At 29.3% G+C, this 19,222-nt stretch overlaps 1 protein-coding gene and 1 long non-coding RNA gene across 9 annotated transcripts in view; one reads left to right on the plus strand and one right to left on the minus strand.

Annotated features, from left to right (window-relative positions):
- Positions 1–1,360: 1,360 nt before the first annotated feature.
- LOC111376204 lies at positions 1,361–11,061 on the plus strand. 8 transcript variants are annotated; one of them, XR_002699428.1, is made up of 7 exons: positions 1,361–1,551; positions 1,856–2,074; positions 2,159–2,277; positions 2,621–2,689; positions 4,277–4,576; positions 4,689–4,825; positions 10,656–11,061. It is a non-coding gene; the product is annotated as an uncharacterized LOC111376204 (long non-coding RNA). The 8 variants fall into 8 exon arrangements; XR_002699429.1 differs by lacking the exon at positions 10,656–11,061 and adding an exon at positions 4,942–5,177; XR_002699426.1 differs by lacking the exon at positions 10,656–11,061 and having other exon boundaries at positions 1,856–2,088; positions 2,183–2,277; positions 4,689–5,177.
- A 5,655-nt stretch (positions 11,062–16,716) lies between these two features.
- LOC111376216 (exopolygalacturonase-like) overlaps positions 16,717–19,222 on the minus strand; it is a 10,231-nt gene continuing 7,725 nt past the window's right edge. The window contains exon 2 of the mRNA XM_022999169.1: positions 16,717–17,174. Coding sequence (XP_022854937.1) covers positions 16,717–17,174 — 458 coding nt within the window. The remainder of the gene's footprint in view (positions 17,175–19,222) is intronic.

Here is a 19,222-nt window from a genome sequence, read left to right on the forward strand (position 1 = left end):
GACAAAGCAACTGAAGAAGCAGAGTGGTTTGCTAGTTTGTTGAGGATATTCCAAGATGGTCAAAGCATGTGCCTGCAGTTTGTGTTTATTGCGATAATCAATCAACAATTGGCAGGGTACAGAGCAATATGTATAATGGTAAGTCTCGCCATATTCGAAGACGACACAATACCATTCGACAACTACTCTCACAAGGTATTATCACTCTGGACTACGTGAAGTCAAAGGATAATATTGCGGATCCGCTAACCAAAAGGCTAACTCGAGAGCTAGTTGTAAAAGCATCGAGGGGAATGGGCTTGCAGCCTATGATGTTGAAAGGTATCATGGTGGAAACTCAACCTAGCTGAATGGAGATCCCAGGATCTAGGTTCAAAGGGACAACTAAAACATGTATATTTGTGTAAATCACTGAGAATGTTATCCTTCTGCTCATTCCTATGGTGCTCACAGTGATTGGAAGATGCAGGTTAAGCGATGCTTTTAATGACCATTAAGCGTTGTTGTGAAAAACTAAGTTAAGAGGTCACCTATGTGAGTGTGAAGTGGGGCCGCTTCTATAAGGATTGGCAAGGCTACATTCTTGAAAAAACACTTGCAGAACCAGGCGACGTGTTCATGGCCAAAACGAACACAACAGTAAAAACTATGCTGTGACTAAAATGGTCCTATGTGAAATCTATTGTCTTGGTTTACACAAATGGCGAAACAGTTCAAGGCATCAGATCCACTGGTTTGCTAGTAATTCCCGATAGGTTTCACAAGGGAAGGTTCAAAACTAAATGCTACCTATCCTATGCAGGATTAATTCGTTTTACTTTCTCTTTCCTCTTGAGTCTTAGTTTCTATTTTTCATTCATGTGGGGGATTGTTAGAATTGAATGAAAAATATTGAATAGAAGTAACGAAAAATATTGAATAGAAGTCTCTTCATATGTTGTAACTCAAGTCCCTTCATGTTTTTAACTCCTTTATCAATGAATGGTTTAACGGTTTAACTCCTTGATTAATGAGCTAACTTTTCTTCTATTGATATGAATAGGAGTCTCTCTAGGTTGAAAAATCACAAGGGAAATGCAAGCTTCGTCCTCTAAGCAACAATCTTCTTTTTCTCATTTTCAAGTTCTTCTTTGTGCTTATAATTTTTTTGTGAGATAGAGTATATAACAGTTAGTTTGCAGGCAATTAACGTAGTGCAGCGTGAACCGTTAACCAATTGTATCTTGAGAATCGAACACCGATCAAAACTTCTTGCACTCCAGTGACACGACGAATTCGATTTAAGTAAACTGTGAATACACATGCATTCGATTTGATTTGATTCGATTCTCTAATATTTAACTACATGAATAATCAAACAGCGAAAGGCCAAAAGAGAAACTGAAAAATGAAATCAAAGATCAGTGCTTTTTTCAAACCCGATTCTTCTGCACAAAAAGAAGACGAAGACCAGTCTCCATTTACTGTCAATTTTGGCAATTATTCTTAAAAAATTATAACAGGGCCAGAAATCATCACCACATACAAGCGCAGGACTGCATGCTTAGATAGGTACAAAACCCAGATTCCATATTGCTTGAATTCAAAATCTATATTTTCAGTATAGTTCAAATATTAGAGGTCCATTTTAAGTGATATTCTTTTTTGGTTGTGCTAATTTTTAGGTAATTTTTTTATGTCGATGTTTTGTGCGTGTCAATTTGATTGAATCTCCCTTTTTTTTTCTTTTTTCTTTTTTCTTTTTTAAATATAAGGTACCCTAATTTGGGTTCATTTTTCGTATATATTTGTATGTGATTTTTTTCTTCAATGGTTGTATGAACTGTTTTAATTTATAGTAAATTTATTTGCAAAGAATCAATTAATCAAGATTCAGAGGAGAAATTCACATATTTGGGACTGCCCAAGTGTTGGAAAGATTCTGAACAAAAGAGAAACTATGCCCAATTACACTTGGAGGTTGGTCAGTCTAATTTTTTACTGCACACATGTAAAGAATGCGGGGTCAAGTATGCTCCTGGTGATGAAGGTTATGAGAGGATTCACAAGACAGTTCACAAGAATTACATCCATGGTATTTCATTTAAGGTTGTTGGTCTAGAAATTATGCAGGCAAAGATTTGTGTATAATATTTTGCTTATTTTGGTCTTTGTTTAGTTATACGTCACTTGATTTTACGAGGTTGGCGAAATGAAAAGATTATTGATGTGCCTTTGCTTGAAAGAGGGCGCATTATTTTGGTGCAAGGAGATGATCCTCATACTCAGCAAAACAAGGTACTCAATTGCAAAATGTTCTATTTTTTGGTTGATGGCAAACATTTAGAGTGTGTTTGATTGACATGGAAAATATTACCTAGAAAAGAAAATATTTTCCATCTTTTGTGGAAAATAAAAACCACCTCTACCCAAAGAAAATATTTTCCTTAAAAACAAGGAAAATTAGACATATTTTCAAAAGTTGGAAAATATTTTCCATGGAAAAAAATAGCAATCAAACACTCCAAGTGAAAATTTGGATGGAAAATTGATATTTTCCATGGAAAATAAATGTAATCAAACACACCCTTAGTTCAATTTCTCAATCTTTGAGATGTTTACAAAAATAGTGCATATTCAGATTCAGGATCTTGTCAAGATGATGGAAATGGAACTTGGAGACGGGTGGATACTCCATAAGAACTGCAAGGTTGTTAGTCAATTAAATTTTTTGTTGTTTTGTAATATTATATATGTTTGTCTCATATGGATTCTAAATAACATACTGGATTCAAGTAATTGTTTATTGAAGTTCAAGAAACTTTAGTTGCAAGTAATTGTTTATTGAAGTTCAAGAAGCTTTAGTCGTGTTGGTAAATAGAGATAATAAAATGAAGCTTTAGTTGTTAGTAAGAGTTCTTAATGCATTCAATGAACGTATACATTCTGAAGATCTACAAATACGAAAACTGCTCTCCCTCTAAAATTCATCAATATAGTAGATAATAACAAGGGGTAAGGGAGTTTCTCCTATAATTGGTTCTCATTACTTAGTGTCTTAAAAATTCATCATGGACGAAGGTGCTTTCTTTAGTAGAAAATAATTTCTGAAAGTTAAGTAGTTATAAGGTATTAGATTATTGTATTTCTGTAATAAAAATTCGTTACATGTGGTAAGCGAGGTTTATCTATTAACTTATAATTTTCTAGGTGAATTTTTTATTTATTTTCTTATAGTTAAGAAATTTTATGTACAGTGGAGTAACATGTTTAATCATATATGCTTTCTTGACATGACCAAGGATGTATAATATATCTTGTATAGAGATCAAATTTGACTTCCATCAAAGGAGTTGTTTGCTTTGTGGTTGACTTCAAATATCTAAATGCCATAATTGAGCTCCTTGATGAAGCTTCTTTTTAGATTCTTATATATATATATATATATATATATGATGGAAGATTACAGCTTTCTGAGATACATGCATGATAATAAATTAAAGTTTACGATAAAGAAAACATAACTTTATATGTGCATTGTCTGCTTCAATCAATATTCCATATTAGCACCGAGTGATCCAACTCTAATTTTTCATTTGGTTGTATACTTCTAAAGGATTTGTTTTGTATATCCAAGATAACCTTGTCTGCTTAGAGTTTAATTATTAAATTAATCCAAGATAACCTTGTCTGCTTAGAGTTTAATTATTAAATTAACTGATGCATGTTTCTTTACTAGAAATTAATTAATGAAAATCTTAAAAGTTTCAAGGTTTGGGATGGTTTTTTATGTATGTTGAGGTTTGCATAATTGAATAAATTCTCCACATTACATTCTTTGTTAAGATATCTGCAAAGCAATATCATGGGAACTGTATTTTTTCCTGTTATTTTCTTACTTGCTTACTATATTAATGGACTTTCATATATTTTAGCTACCATGTCCAGAGAGAGGACCTATTATACAACTCGAGAAAGTATAAATTTTCATTGAGTTCAATAGTCTTTACTTGAAATAAGTACGTCATTTAGCATCAGATGAGCCTCTCACACAAAATCTTGACAGTTTTTTCGCAGTGTTGCTGAAGTCATAGTTGAGATGCAAATGCTTCAACTTGCTACTCTGCTTGAGTTTCATATTGAATGTCTTTATAATCATTATTCGTTCCTTTATCTGAAAAGTGCAAACACTATTTTTTCATTCATAGAATACCAAGTTAAAAACCATTATCTGGCAAATTTCAAAATTTATGCCTTATCCACGATTGTAGGTTTACCTATTTGTTTCTTCCTAAAGGGTATCTGGGATGTCTAGTTACAGAATCAATAAAGAAGGCATACAGGATTTTCCCAAACTCAGTAATCAAAAAAGATGATAAACAAGGACTAGTTCGGTTGCCCTTCAATTTGGCAATGTCAGTTTCGAGAGGGAAATCATTAGAAGGGATTCTTCTGCTGTAGAGTCAGAGAAAGGCATTGATGGAATAATTTTGTGTGAGGATGAGGCAGTACCTGCTGTTTGCAGCATTAGAGCCATTTAGGTCGCTCCCTATAACAGGAGAAAGCGCATAGCCACTAATCTACTTGAAGCAGCAAGGTAAGCAAAATTATTTGATTTTCTTGCCCTTCGTATTTGACATCACCGGAAGCTCTATGAATTGTAATTTTTCTTTGTCAACGCGGTTAGTGTAATTTTATCTTAATTGTAGGAAGAGCTTTTGCACAAGCGCAATTCTTGAACACACACAGCTAGCCTTACCTCAGCCTACCTCACTTGGAAAGGCTTTGATATCCTGTTATACAGGAGGTTCTTTCTTGGTCTACACAACGGCTGATCTAAACTAAGGTTGGTCATGCATGTTACTTGGATTGTGCAATTTTTTTTCTTTTGTACACTGTTAGCTTTTTCTATGTTTTTCATAACCGATCCCAAGCTTGACCAAAAGAGGCTGATTGTGGTAGGTTGATATCAACGTCTTTTAGTTCTTTAAACTTGGGATCGACCGAAGGAGGGAGATTGTGGTAGGTTGACTTCAAGGTCTTTCAATTCTTTTAACATGAATCTTTTTACTTAGCAACATGCTCATGTAGTAGTGAAGCGATGAAATTTATAGTCACCCTAAATTTATTGGGAAATTACTTGGTTTGGTGTTCTATAGACTTATTCAAATTCTTAACATAAACGTCCATTATTTTTAGTTGAATAATTTTTCATTATGAAAATTATCTGTTTTGTTGCACAGTCTCCACACCATTTTATTAATCTCTACTTATTCATTTATTGTAGAAGTTGTTATCATAACAATTCCTTGACAAATTTGAGTTGTTTTCATGATTTTTTTTTCCAGCATTTCATTTTAATTCAAACTTAAATAAGATTTTATCAGTAATATAAACCGTTTACCAATTTTTCCAAGTATGTTCAAATTACATGTTCTTTTTAATTCATCCGGATTCAAAATCAATATTTGTATTCATTTGGTCACTCAAGTTGTGAAATTATGACTGAAATTTATTTCTAGAAATAGAGCTGCTACGTTGCCAGGGCTATGGCCATGGCCATGGCAATGGGGAAATATATGGAAATAACATTTTCAAAATGGCTACTTTTTCAAAATGACCCTTAGACAATTTACATATCAAAAATGCCCTCCATTTGGATATTATATAGCAAAGCATCATAATATAGAAATCTTCTATTTTAGTCCTTAAAATTAAATATTGGTTGAAATTTGATAATTTTTATTTGATTTTTTTGATTAATAAACTTAACAATATGTAATATGTGTTATATTAAAGAATATATTTGTGAATTTAAAAATTACTATTATGTTCAATTCTATAGTAATGAAAATCAAGAAGTATACCAAGACATGTATTATAATAAGTTACCAGGTTCATGGGGAATATATTTTAAAATAAAATTAGAAAAATATGTTAGAGATAATACTGAAATACCTAGAACTTTAGGTTCAAGAATAAAAATTTTATTTGAAAGACTTGCATATATATGTCAACAAAGATAATTAATGAAAAAATTAGGAAAATTAACTAAAATATGTTGTGAAGATATGTAAATCCCTGTGCAATGGGGATGTATTCCTGAAAGAAGAATTAATAAAAGAAAATATAAAAGTAAAAAGTAAAAAAAATTAGAAATTTTAATAAAAAATATATAAAACCCAGAAGAAGATATTACAAAAGAAACAATTAACACATATAACCAACAGAAGAATAAAAAGAAAAATAAAAGCCAATGTAAATGTTGAAATTGTGGAGAAATAGGTCATATAAGCCCGGATTGTGAAGAAAGTTAGAATATTACAAAAAGAATATTTAGAAATAAAAGATGAATTAAGTGAAATATCGGATATTGAAGAATATTATAATCAAGAAGTATATATAAGTAAAACAGAAGATGGGTCGGGATTTGAATAGAGAAATTGAAGAAATAGAAAGTAATAAGATAAATATACAAGAATATGAAGGAATAGAAGGATATGGATTAAAAGTCACTTTTGATAATAAGAAGTTTAGAAAATTGCAAAAATTATCGTTAGACTTAAAAATAGGAAAATGGGAAGTATATGATAGAATTTGGAAAAGAGAAAGAATAGCAATAAATGAATATTACAAAATAGAAAAAATCATATATGTAAGAACAACTTATGGACAACATAAATAAATATTTTAACAAAAAATACATTTGATGAGTTATTAACAAAGATTAGTAAAGAACAGAGTGAAAAAATTCAATATATTTATTTAGCAGGAATACAAATAATGTTTAAATTACTATTTAGAGAAGGGGTAGATCACTTTTAACTATAACTTTACATGATGGAAGAATAATAAACTTAAAAGATAGTCATTTAGGAACAATAGAAGGAAATTTAGCATATCAAAAAATTACGTTTACATGTTATCCAAAATATTGTGTATCATTAAAAGATAGAAATTTTAATAAAGTTTTAGGACTACACTCTAAACTTCATAGGGATGATATCATGCAACTAGATGATTAAATTATGACTATAGAATATAGAGTTTTATATACATTTACTAATTCTAATTATGGGAATATTTATTCCAATAAACTATATATTGGAGTTCATAAAGAATGTAAAGATATTAGTAAAATAATATAACCAAATAAACAAATAAGTTTAATTCTAAAGGAATATGAATTTAATATAACAAAAAATAAACCTGAAATAACATAACTAAATAAAGGAGAATGTTATAATAATATTACATTTAAGGATGAAAAATTAATTAAAAGATCAAAAAATTTTAAAATACCTAATAAAAATCAGTTAGAAAAAATCAACAAAATAAAAGAAGTAAAACTGTATAGGAATATTGGAAACATGAAAATAGAAGGAGAATATTATAATGGAAGAGAAATTATAAATGGACCAAATATATTAATAGATACAGGAGTTAGTGAATGTCATATAGCTTAGATTAGAAATAAAGACCTAATAACTTATAAAACTGAGTCATATAAGTATGTAAATTTTGATGGACAAGTACATATAACAGATTTAGAAGTTAAGGTACGAATAAAAATAGGAGGAATAGATCTTTTAGTACCATGTTATATAGATAAAAGTATGAATATAAATCCCCATATACTTTTAGGAATGAGTTTTCTAAATGGATTAAAAGATTATAGTATAAAAAGAGAAATATTATATATTGTTCATAATGGACAAACTACATTATGTAAAAAGAATTAGATAAATAATCAGATAAATTTTCCATTAGCTGTGTATATACAAATTACTATTGTAGAAACAAATATAACAACTTGTGCTTTACTAGATACAGGAAGTGATATAACAATAATTAAAAGTTTTTTAATTAAATCATGGAATAATAATAGTAATATAAAAATAACTGGAGTTAGAGGAGAAAGTACTCAAATAATAAATAGTATTGATAAAGTTAATATAATTCTTGGAAGTAAACAAGTAACAATAAATAAAATTTATTAATATGATAAATTAGAATGTGATATATTGTTAGGAAATGATTTCATACAATAATTTCAATATTATAAACAAAATAATTATATGATAATGCTACAAACACCTTGTGGACACTTATTAAAAATTTCTAGAGAATTTAAATCTTATAGAGTTCAGTCAGCCCAGCGTGGTGATAAATGGGAGAAAAAATCAATTCTTAATAATGAAATAAAAATAAAAGAATATTATATAAAAAGATTCTAAAAACAGGAATAGAAATAAATATAGAAAAAATCATTGAACAATTAGAAAATGTTTATGAAGAAAATCCATTATTATTTTGGAAACCTTATCACCCAAAAGTCAAAATAGAATTAATAGAAAATGTCATAATGAGAGTTAGACTAATAATATATACTATAGAAGATACACAAGAATTTAAATATCAGATAAAAGAATTATTAGAACAAAAAATTATTAGATTTAGTAATAGATCTCATAGTAGTCCCGCCTTTATGGTTATGAAACACACTGAACAAGTTAGAGGAAAAGTTAGAATGGTTATAAATTATAAAAAATTAAACAAATATACTAAATTTAATGGTTACTTTCTACGAAATAAAGAAGTGTTAATAAATCTTGCAAGAGGAAAACAATATTATTCTAAATTTGATTGTAAATCAGGATTTTGGCAAGTAAAAATGGAAGAAGATAGTATACAATATACTGCATTTAGCACACCTCAAGGAAAATATGAATGGTTAGTTATGTCATTTGGTTTGAAAAATGCACCACAAATATATCAAAGAAAGATGGATAATATATTTAAAAAGTTTAATGAATTTCTAATAGTTTATATTGATGATATATTAATATGTTTTAATAGTAAAGAAGAGCATAAAATTTTTTTAGTCCAATTTATTAACGAATGTAAAAAAGAAGGAATTATATTAACTAAAAAGAAATCTATAATAGAAAAATAAGAGATAGACTTTCTTGGATTTCAATAGATAAAAAATGGATAAAATTACAGACTCATATATCTAAAAAGATAGAAAGTTTTTCAAATAAATTAGAATTCAAAGAACAAATTCAAAAATTTTTAGGATGTTTAAATTATACAGAATGATTTATTGAAAGTTTTTTTAAGAAAAGACATAAAATTCAAGTTTTACTTAGAAAAACAAATATTAAGGGATGGAATGAAGAACATACAGAAATAGTTAAATCATTAAAAGAAGAATGCAAAAATTTACTAAAGTTAAGATTACCAGATGAAAAATATAATTTGATTGTTAATATTGATGCCTCAGATAAATATTGGGCAGCAATATTAAAAACAGATCTTCATGAAATTTGTAGATACTCAAGTGGAATCTTTAACCAAGCAGAAGTAAATTATCCTGCTCATGAAAAAGAATTACTAACAATTATTAGAGGAATAAAAAAGTTCTCATTGTTTTTATTATCCAAGAAATTTATTGTTGAAACTGATAATTCTCAAGTTACAGGATTAGTCAAGAATAAGTTACCCTCAGAACCACAATACAGAAGGTTTCATAGATGACAAGCTTATTTAGCATTTTATAATTTTGATATAGTCCATATTAAAAGAGTTACTAATTTTCTTGTAGATTTTCTCAGCAGAAACATAGAATTTGCTGATGGATAAAGTCAAGGTCTTAGAATTATACCAATCTATCCTACACCTACAAAAAAAGACGAATTTTCTTAAAGAAGAATCCGAAGATATAAACTCTGGAGCAATCCAAGTCTCAGAGATGTTCAACTCAAATATAAAAATATTGTTGAATATCACTACTGAACATCAAAAATATGCTATAGAACTCAAAAATCAAGTTGATACTATTGCAGCACAACTAAAAGATATACTGTCTGAGACAGGTATATCAAAAAGCTTAGAAATGAGTTTTTCAAATCAATACCAAACAGGAACAGTTGGAAGCAGCAATGGACCTAGACGTGACAACATATCAATTGATAATAAAGGAGATTCCATTTCTGTATCATCAACCAAGAAAGTTATGATACATGGAGATAAAAGAGATACCAAAACAATCAGCATCATAGACCAAGAAGATAAAATTCCTTTAGATCTAAACAAAGAAAAATATGTCGAAATAATCAAAATCGCTTATGAAATAAAAATAAGTGTTTCATATTTCATTTCTTCGGGAAAAAATGTTTACCCCAGAATAACAGTCATGGAAGGAGGTGACCCTTCATTTATAAAAATTATGACAGATTATGGATTCATGGATTTAATTTATCCAGGAAAAGATTTTATTGAAATTTCAAAGTTTGATGACATATTCATTAAAGAAGTATCCAGATTTGTCAAAGGAAGAAAAATATTTTTAAAATTCTATTCAATCAGTCCAGAATATGATGGAGTTGTTTACTATCCAGTTGAACACATAAACTCAATTGGATATGTTGCAGCCAATTTCCAATTAATGTTACAGAGAATAATAGAAAAGTCCTAACAGTGACAAAATCATGGATCAGACATAGAAGAGCACTTGGAATTAAAGCCATTTACAACATTGTCAAAAATTTGTTTGATAAAAAATTCTCGTGCTTATGCCAATATAAAAATTGGATACTGGTATCCAATGGAGGATATACAAAATTAGAAATTTTAAAAGACTATTACAAGATTTGATATACATCAGTTTTCAGGATGTGCCACCACTATAAAAGAATCCTGCCAGCTAAGGGAGTGGGGAGCTACATGTGAAGAAATGAAAGAAGAAGACAAAGCACCTTTTGACAAATGTGTATGAAGGACAATAATACATGTGAAGACATTGAAGATAAAGAGCAATAATAGAAAAAGATACTATTTGGATAGAAAAGTTGAACCAACATATTAAGATGTAGGCCCAATGAAGAAAATAGAGAGGTAGGAGTGTCTTTGCTGATGTAATCAATGATATAATAAAGTCTCATAAACCTGTATAAATAGAGACATTACCATAGAAGAAAATCAGATCATTCTATCTTGAATTCTCGAGTTGTAAGCAATAGCCCATTCTCATTTTGATAAACTAGTTTTTCTGGGAATCCCTTTTTATCAAATAGAAGTCTTGTATAAATTCTGATAGAAATAAAATTCCAATGTTTTGATATCAATATGAGTTTCTAAATCTTTTTCCCATAAATTTTTGAAAAATCTAATAAAAAGTTTCCTTCTTATTTTAGCAAAAAGAAAGTTTTCTTTAACAGAAGTCTAGAATCTTATTCTTTAGAAGTTGATACAGTGAGAGCAAATAGCTGAAATAGTAATACTTCCGTGAATGCATGAGGCCGTTGAAGGAAGCAGTTTACAAATTCAGAACTCGAAGGTCACTCGGTTCTAAGAATACAGGTCTAGATCTAGATCAAACCTAAGGTAAAACTATTGAACTTTTGCTAAAATTAGAATGAACCTTTTTAAGATCTTAAAAGAATCGCAGGGACAATTGTATGATGATTATTTTGATAAATGTCAGGATATACAATTGAAGGATTAGATAATTTATTAGAAAGAATGTTAGAAAAATTAAAAAATATTATATCTCAATTAAAAAATATAAATTTATCATTTGATGAATATGATATTTTATTAAGAAAATATGATATGTATGTTGCAGATTATTTTTATTAAATCATAAAATGATTTTATATTCAAATATTCAAAATAAAGTGAATAGAAGATAAAATGATTAAAAGATTAAGATATATGTTGCAATATAGAAAGAATCATTTCATTAAGTACAATATAGATCTTTTCATAAAAAGGAACAATGATAGGTCAAATAGAAAAATCTCCCCTGGCAATGCCAAGGTGCTAGCTGGCCCTCTATGGTAGGTCGGGGGAAGAGCAAGACTTCTTATTTCTATTGGTTTCTATGTTTTAGTTCCAAATCAATTAGACATTTAGACATGATGCGATTTAAAGTTAAAGATAAGGATGCGATTACCAAAAAAATAGGAATAAAATGCTGTAATGAGCAAACAATGAGATCTTTAAGAAAATAAAAATATGGGTGGTCATCATAATTTTTATGTTACAAATTTTTCAATTTTTGGTCGTTGTAATTATTATTATTATTATTATTATTATTATTATTATTATTATTTTGTTGAATTTTTATATGCAAACTTCCGGTTCATTTTGTCCGTGATGATGATTTATATCAAAATATTTTGTTTTCATTATTTGAAATGAGGAAAAAATAAATTTTCGTACTTTTTTATTTGTTTATTTTTCTAAAATATGACGAAAAAATAAATTGTTATTCTCTATTTGCAACTGACTTTTTGGATATAAATTGTTATCAAATACAAAATAAATTAACTAAAGGGAAGTTAAAACTTAAAAGATAAGAATGTCATTGTCAATTTAAAGTTTAAAAACTTAAAAAGTTGAGAGAGTACGAGGACCAAGAGCAATGAACTATCTATTCCGTACAGGGTTAAAATAACACTTATTTTTAAATAATTTATTTTCTATTCTTTCAGTTACTGCGATTTTTTGTTATTTTCTTTTATTTTTACAAATATGTTATCATAAGGTGTTTGGTGGAGATTAAAATTAGATTTGTAGTAAATTTTGATAAAAGTTTTTTAATTGTGTGGTTAAAAGGTTGTGGGACCAAGAAAGATATGGTTAGTAGTGATTGTTTGATTTTGACTCTGATTAAAATCTGAGCCAAACAATGGTAAATTTTTATTATAAATTTATAAGACTAATATATTAATGCATCTACTCTTTTATAATTTAAAGTTTTAAATAAACGATTCAATTCAAGTAGATGAAGCCCTAGATACATGTTGATTAACTCAACTAATCTCGTTAATTCGATGAGTTCGCATGTTTTTTATTAGATTGATAATTGTTAAAATCTTGCATCAAGTAATAAAGTGTGAATAAGATATTGTTCACACGAGGATTGAAAACTTAATTTGGTTCTAAAGATGCATTAAAACATTTAATTAAATCATGAGAGGCATAGTAATATATTTTTATCCTTCATGGAATCTATAACTATTATTATCACATGCGAAAATATCTATTCTTTCTATCAAATCAAACAAATATTGCAAATCAATTCAATTAGAAGCTACGTAATTGAAAACATTAAATTAGAATACATTTCCAACGTCTCGAAATTGGAATTTTAACTTCATAACAAAGGGCTCATCTTCATCCTAATGACTGGAAATTTAGCTGAGTAATTTAAAACTAGATTTTTTTAACAAGGAGATATCACCCGAATTTTAGTTGTAGGAAAAAAAAGAAGGAAAAATCTCGATTCCATGAATCTCTTCAATTCTTCTTGAAAAATCCCCTTTGCACCTTTTTCTTCTCCCAAAATCCAAGAAATAATCTTTAGGATTTTGCTACTTGTACATAAAAATAGTATATAAACGGTTACTGAAAATGACGTGGAGAGAAAAGATTAAATAAAAAGTTATTATATTTTAAATTGATAAATGATAGAGTGTCACGTGGACATTATGTATTCCTTATGTAAATCTTAATGTACATGTAGTAAAGTCCTAGTTTTTAATCTCCATGTATTATCAACCATTCTTGCGTATTGCCTCTTGTTCTCTCTCTAAAGCTTCATTCTTGAAAATTGACCTCAAAAAGTAAGTTAAATAGGAACCTGAAATACATTCCATAAAAATGTTGAGTCGAAAAATGAAACAAAATTTTTTATGTTGGATGAATCATGAGATCATATGGTTATAGCCATTGCGGTTGCATGGCCATGATGTATCGCCTGCATGAACCCTACAGCGGGACATTGTGATTGCAAGGTGTACACTTTGGCTTTACTTCAATTTGGTCCTTAATTTTCTTATTCTTTTTAGCTTGAGGTCCCTTTTATACTTTTAATGAATCCTTCAACTTTAAAGTTATCAAATTTGATCAATATCCTCTTCGATTGTACATCCTTCGTCCAAATCAAGTTTCGAAAGATTGCAGTTTAATCCCTAAACTTTTATATTTGTTCTTCTTTTGTCTTTTTGGCCAATTCACTTCTTTTCATCAATAACCCTGCAGCATCGCATTTATCCTACGATAGTCAATATTTAACCTCATTATATAGTAAAATGAGTCCCAAATGAAGGTTTGGATAAATATAAAAACTAAAAAGTCACACTTATCAACCGACTAGCTCATGTTTGACACTTATTTTCTAAAACTCATTTTTTTCCCTTCATTTCAATCACATATTTAGGATTTACAATTTTTTTCCACTTTTTAATCACATATTTCATCAATTTTTATTAAAAGTTATTAAAATTTTGATTTCTAGCTCAACCAATAAGTGCCAATCCAGAATCAATAAGAATGATTTGATAAATAACTTGGGCTACAGGTAAAAAAAATAAAAGACATGAGATGTCGTGTCAGTGTTACAAAAAGAAGTTCTTTCAACAAAGATATGAATTAGGAAGGATTGATCGATAAAATATGAACTGAAGGCTGAACCTCGATATATCCCAGAACAATACATCTTCATGAACACTTGTGCTTTATTTCCTTTGATAATAAATGCCATCTCACCACCTAATTATTTATTCTGGATGATTCTACCCTTTCTTTCGTTTCCATAATGGGCTCAACTCTTGTTCGATTTAGTTAAAAATTTGATATTTTGCAAAAATTAATAAAAGTTGATAAAATATATGAAAAAATTTATATAAGTTGTAGGTCTTATAAATTATATGATTAAAATTAATTATTGACTTTAACATTAATTTTTTAACTTTTTTTTTTATAAATTTCCAAACAAGCATTCGGTCTGCGCTTGCCATATCAGCATATGAAATGGTGGGACATTAAGTCAAGTAGATGAGAATCAAGTTTGAAAAGTTAATGGTATCTTAAAAGAAATTTAAAGTCGATTGCACTATATGTACATCATAGCTTATAAATTTTTTTTGACAACATATGAGTGACAATATTTGATTGAGTTATGGGGCATGTTCGGTAATTATTATGAGAATTGATTTTTTGACCGTTAGAGAAAAAAGTGAATCCCATCTGAGAAAGAAAAAAGTCAAAAATGACAATTGAAATAGTGAAATAACGGTCAAAAAAATAATTTTTTGAAGTGAAAAATTGCTACAAAACGGGAGCATAATCTCACCAATAAGAGAAAAAGTCAATTTTTTTAACCATTAATCCACATTACATAAGAACAACCATTTAAGTGATGAAGAGGTTTTGAAAGTTTTAATTCAATTTAAAACCACCTTATTAATTTGTTCAAGAATATGTAAATGCTGATATATATTAAGAGTGTGTTTGATTGGCATGAAAAATATCATTTAGAAAAGAAAAATGTTTTTCTTCTTTTGAGGAGAATAAAAACCTACTTCCCAAAAAAAATATTTCCCTTGAAAAAAAAAATGAAAAAATAAGCATATTTTCAAAAGTTGAAAAATATTTTTAACAGAAAAAACACTCCAAATTAGGAATTTGGATAGGGCTTGAATTCCATGGAAAATGAATTCCATTTTTCAACTTTTTTGGTGTTTAATTGTATTTTTTTCTATGGAATTTGTTTTCTTGGTTTTCTTGAAAAGGGGCAATTTTTTTTTTGATTTCCAGGCTATTGTTCCCTTTTTTAAATTTTTTTGGGCAATGAAAACAAATTGTATCCCTAATTGTAAAAAATATTTTTCTTTAATCGACAATTTTCATATAAAATAAAGTCAAACGAATACCAGAAGGTAGATAATTTTATTTATTTATTTTGCAATGGAAACAAATTATATTCTCAATACTAGTAAATTTTATCCCCTTTTTTTTCAACATTTTTCATGTGAAAAATAATACCAATCAAATACATTAATTGAGAATTCTCAGGAAAATAATTTTTGGGCAATTCAATTCCCTAAAATTCATTTTCTTTCCACCCAAATTCCATCTTTACAGTCAAAAGGACCCTAAGTATTTTTCTTTAAAGTTTAGGAACGTAATAGAAACATTGATGGAAGTTAAGGGACTTATGGGGTTTTTTACTCAATTCACTTTTTACCTGAACGAACACACCCTTGCATTTACTTTTTCCCCTCATCAGCACACTCCCAAAGAAAACCACCACCAACGTCGTGGAGACCAACGCCGATTAGTACGGTCCACGGACGTGACACACACGCTCTCTCCCTGTCCCTCTTCGGCCCATATTTCTCTTTCTTTTCTGTTTATTTTCTCAAGATTTTCTTTTGGGTACCGCTATTTTTATCCACACTTTTTATAAGTACATCCCACACTAAATTCATTTCTGATAAAATTTTGAAATTTAAAAAAAATATTATTTACATCCACGTTATATTCCAACCTTGTCCTTACTAAATTCATCCATTTAAACAACATATATCCACATAAATTTTATATATTCATCTCATTTTAAATACATCCATAACACTACATATTCTTATTCACAGATTTTACAATTTAATAGACTCAAAATTCATATTTGAAGCCAAACTGTACAAGGAAGGTGTCCATGTTTTGATCCTCAATAATTCCTCTTTTATTGGATCAAAGGTTCCCACCAGGAATCGAACTCCCAACGCTTGGTTCCAGAGCCCCCCAATGTGATTGTTCCCCCAACTTGGATGTGCCCCGGGGGGCTGCTGTTTGTTACACTTATTCCGGAGACATAATCCTCCTAGTGACTTCTTCGAAGACTTCCAACACTTTTTCCATGACCGGGGCCACAAGAAACGTCACTTATCTCAATATCTTGACTACTTTAAAACATAGATATAAATCATCACCGATCCCAATAACAGCACTAGAAATCTTAATTTTTCTTGAGAGGCCAATGCGAAAACCATCTGTGTTAGGACTATCTTCGGGGGCTGTAATTTTAACCTTTGTGATATCCAGGCTGTAGCATGCAAAGATGCTAAAATAAGTGTTCTTGCTGTTGATCGATTTTAAATGATGGATTCTTGAATTGTTCACAAAGTTGAAACTAATTGAAATTGGAAGAGGCTCGCAGTTTGAATTCTTGGAACAGTCATTAAAGGGCCACGCAAATTTACCTTGGCCATCCAAATATCCACCACCTTTCATTGTCAAATCATCGAGAGACCAAAAACTGATCCAAGTATCGGTGGAGAACTTGCCGTGTTCAGTTGGAGCCTTTAGAGTCCCTTTAAAATAAATGTCATTGAGCCCTTGCACTGGCCTTCAAAAGTCACAGACCCCAGCAGAAAATGTTCCTGGTGCGATATAAAACTTACTCCGGGAAGTCCAATTGAAAGTAAAAATTAGTGGATCAATTAAGAGTTTTGTGTTTTTATTTAATTTTGTTTATGTCTATTTAAGTAAATTTACATTGGATTTAAAATATACTAAAAATTTATTTTTAAAAGTGAATGTACTTATAAAAAGTGTGGATAAAAATAGCGGTACCCTTTCTTTTTTGTACTTCCAATAGTTGCAAAAAGTAAAATTGTAACGTCAACTTGAAAACCAGAACACCCACCCCACCACACCCAAACAAAAATAAAAAATAAATTATATTGGTTTTTGCAGGTTTCTTAAAAGATAAGACTAACGTTATTTATAAAAATTTCTAATCCATCCGTCTCTGGATATGAAGGAGCTCATTTCCTTCTTGCAATTGTTGTCATTTGTACGGCGCCACGCCAGGCAAATAATGTTATGTTACGATGTCGCTGATAGTTTAACATTTTTGCACATTCGAGATTGTAGTGGTAAACAACGTTGTTTCTTTGATGTCATTATTGCGTCTGAAATGAATTGAATTAAGATCATATTGGATACAATTTTTATTTTTATTTTTAATCTTTTTTGAGCTTCTTTCTTTGGAAAAAAAATGGATTTTTATATAGTGTTTTGAAATCATTTCAATCACACATTTTTCAATAAAATAGTTTTATACATAAATTCAAAAAAAAAAAAATTTTTAACTACACATTTCTATCAATATACATTCAAAAATACACTCCCCCCCCCCCCCCCCCCCACAAAAAAAAGGGTCAAACAAGGGCTATTACTACACAATTAATAACTTAAAATAATTCAATAGCAATATTTATATATAAATTATTTCAATTAATTACGTATTTTTATTAGTAATTTTACAAATTTTGAAAAAAAAATTATAAAATTCAAATAATCAAATTCTATCTGTATCTTTTTAATGATTGTCATACAGGGTCTAAATTTCATTCCACACCATCGTTATCCATCATATCAACCAATCAAATTCGAATTTTTATCTTTTCTACGGGATCAATAACGACTATATTTTTCATTCACATTTTTAGATTAATATCCTTATTTCACTTCATACTTATTTTCACTACCCTCTAAAAACTTCTATTTTTCCTCGTCATCCTCACTCCCACAAGCATAGACAATTTCCTTGCTCAAATGCTAACCTAATCTACACCGCCTCCTGTCTTTCTTCCTCAATCCTTCTTTCTTTGCACATCTCAGTACGCTTCCTCACTTTCTCTTCCCCTATTATTGCTCGACAGTTGATAGAAATATAGATTCAACTACTTTTGCTTGATGCAGTAGTCGTGGGTTATCGTCTTCATCTCTATTCCCCCCTCCCCCCCCACCGGAAAAATGTAATTCTACCTAAAAGGTAACTCTTTTCTTCTTTTATGTATTTATTGGGCATTTTGAATTGATTTCTTAAAAAAAAAAAAAGGCACATTTCTGTTGGATTGTGAGTCTAAGGCTTGGCTGCGGTGACAATGGTGGCACTGGGCTTGGCTATAGTTGGGGGGGTGGGGGTTTGGACTGTCTATTCTTTTGCTTGGTTTTCTTGTGTCTACCGGGGGTGTCCCCATTTCAGAGTTTAATAGATTTCTTAATATTTATAAATTCTCATGGATTGTGTGAAATTTGATAGAATTTAATAGATTTCATAAGATTTGAATGGATTTCTATTTTGTAGATTTTAAAAGATTTTCATGAATTTTATAGATTTTGGGTAAAATTTATAAATATGCTTAACATAAGCCACAAATTTTTTACTTCTTCTTTAACGACTCATTCTTACACATATGCACGTTAATAAATCACAGAAAATGATCGAATCCTTGTTCAATTGTTTGTTAAACATTGAATAGTATAACAAAACTTCAATAAAAAATACACCCAATATTCAACAAAATGCGAGAGTGGGAGAGGACAAAAATATGTAGTGTTAAACAATTAAAGTCGTAATCAATATGAATTAGTTCAAAAG

The sequence above is a fragment of the Olea europaea genome, unplaced genomic scaffold (assembly GCF_002742605.1).
Source record: "Olea europaea var. sylvestris unplaced genomic scaffold, O_europaea_v1 scaffold1471, whole genome shotgun sequence".
In the NCBI taxonomy this organism is placed as follows: domain Eukaryota; kingdom Viridiplantae; phylum Streptophyta; class Magnoliopsida; order Lamiales; family Oleaceae; genus Olea; species Olea europaea.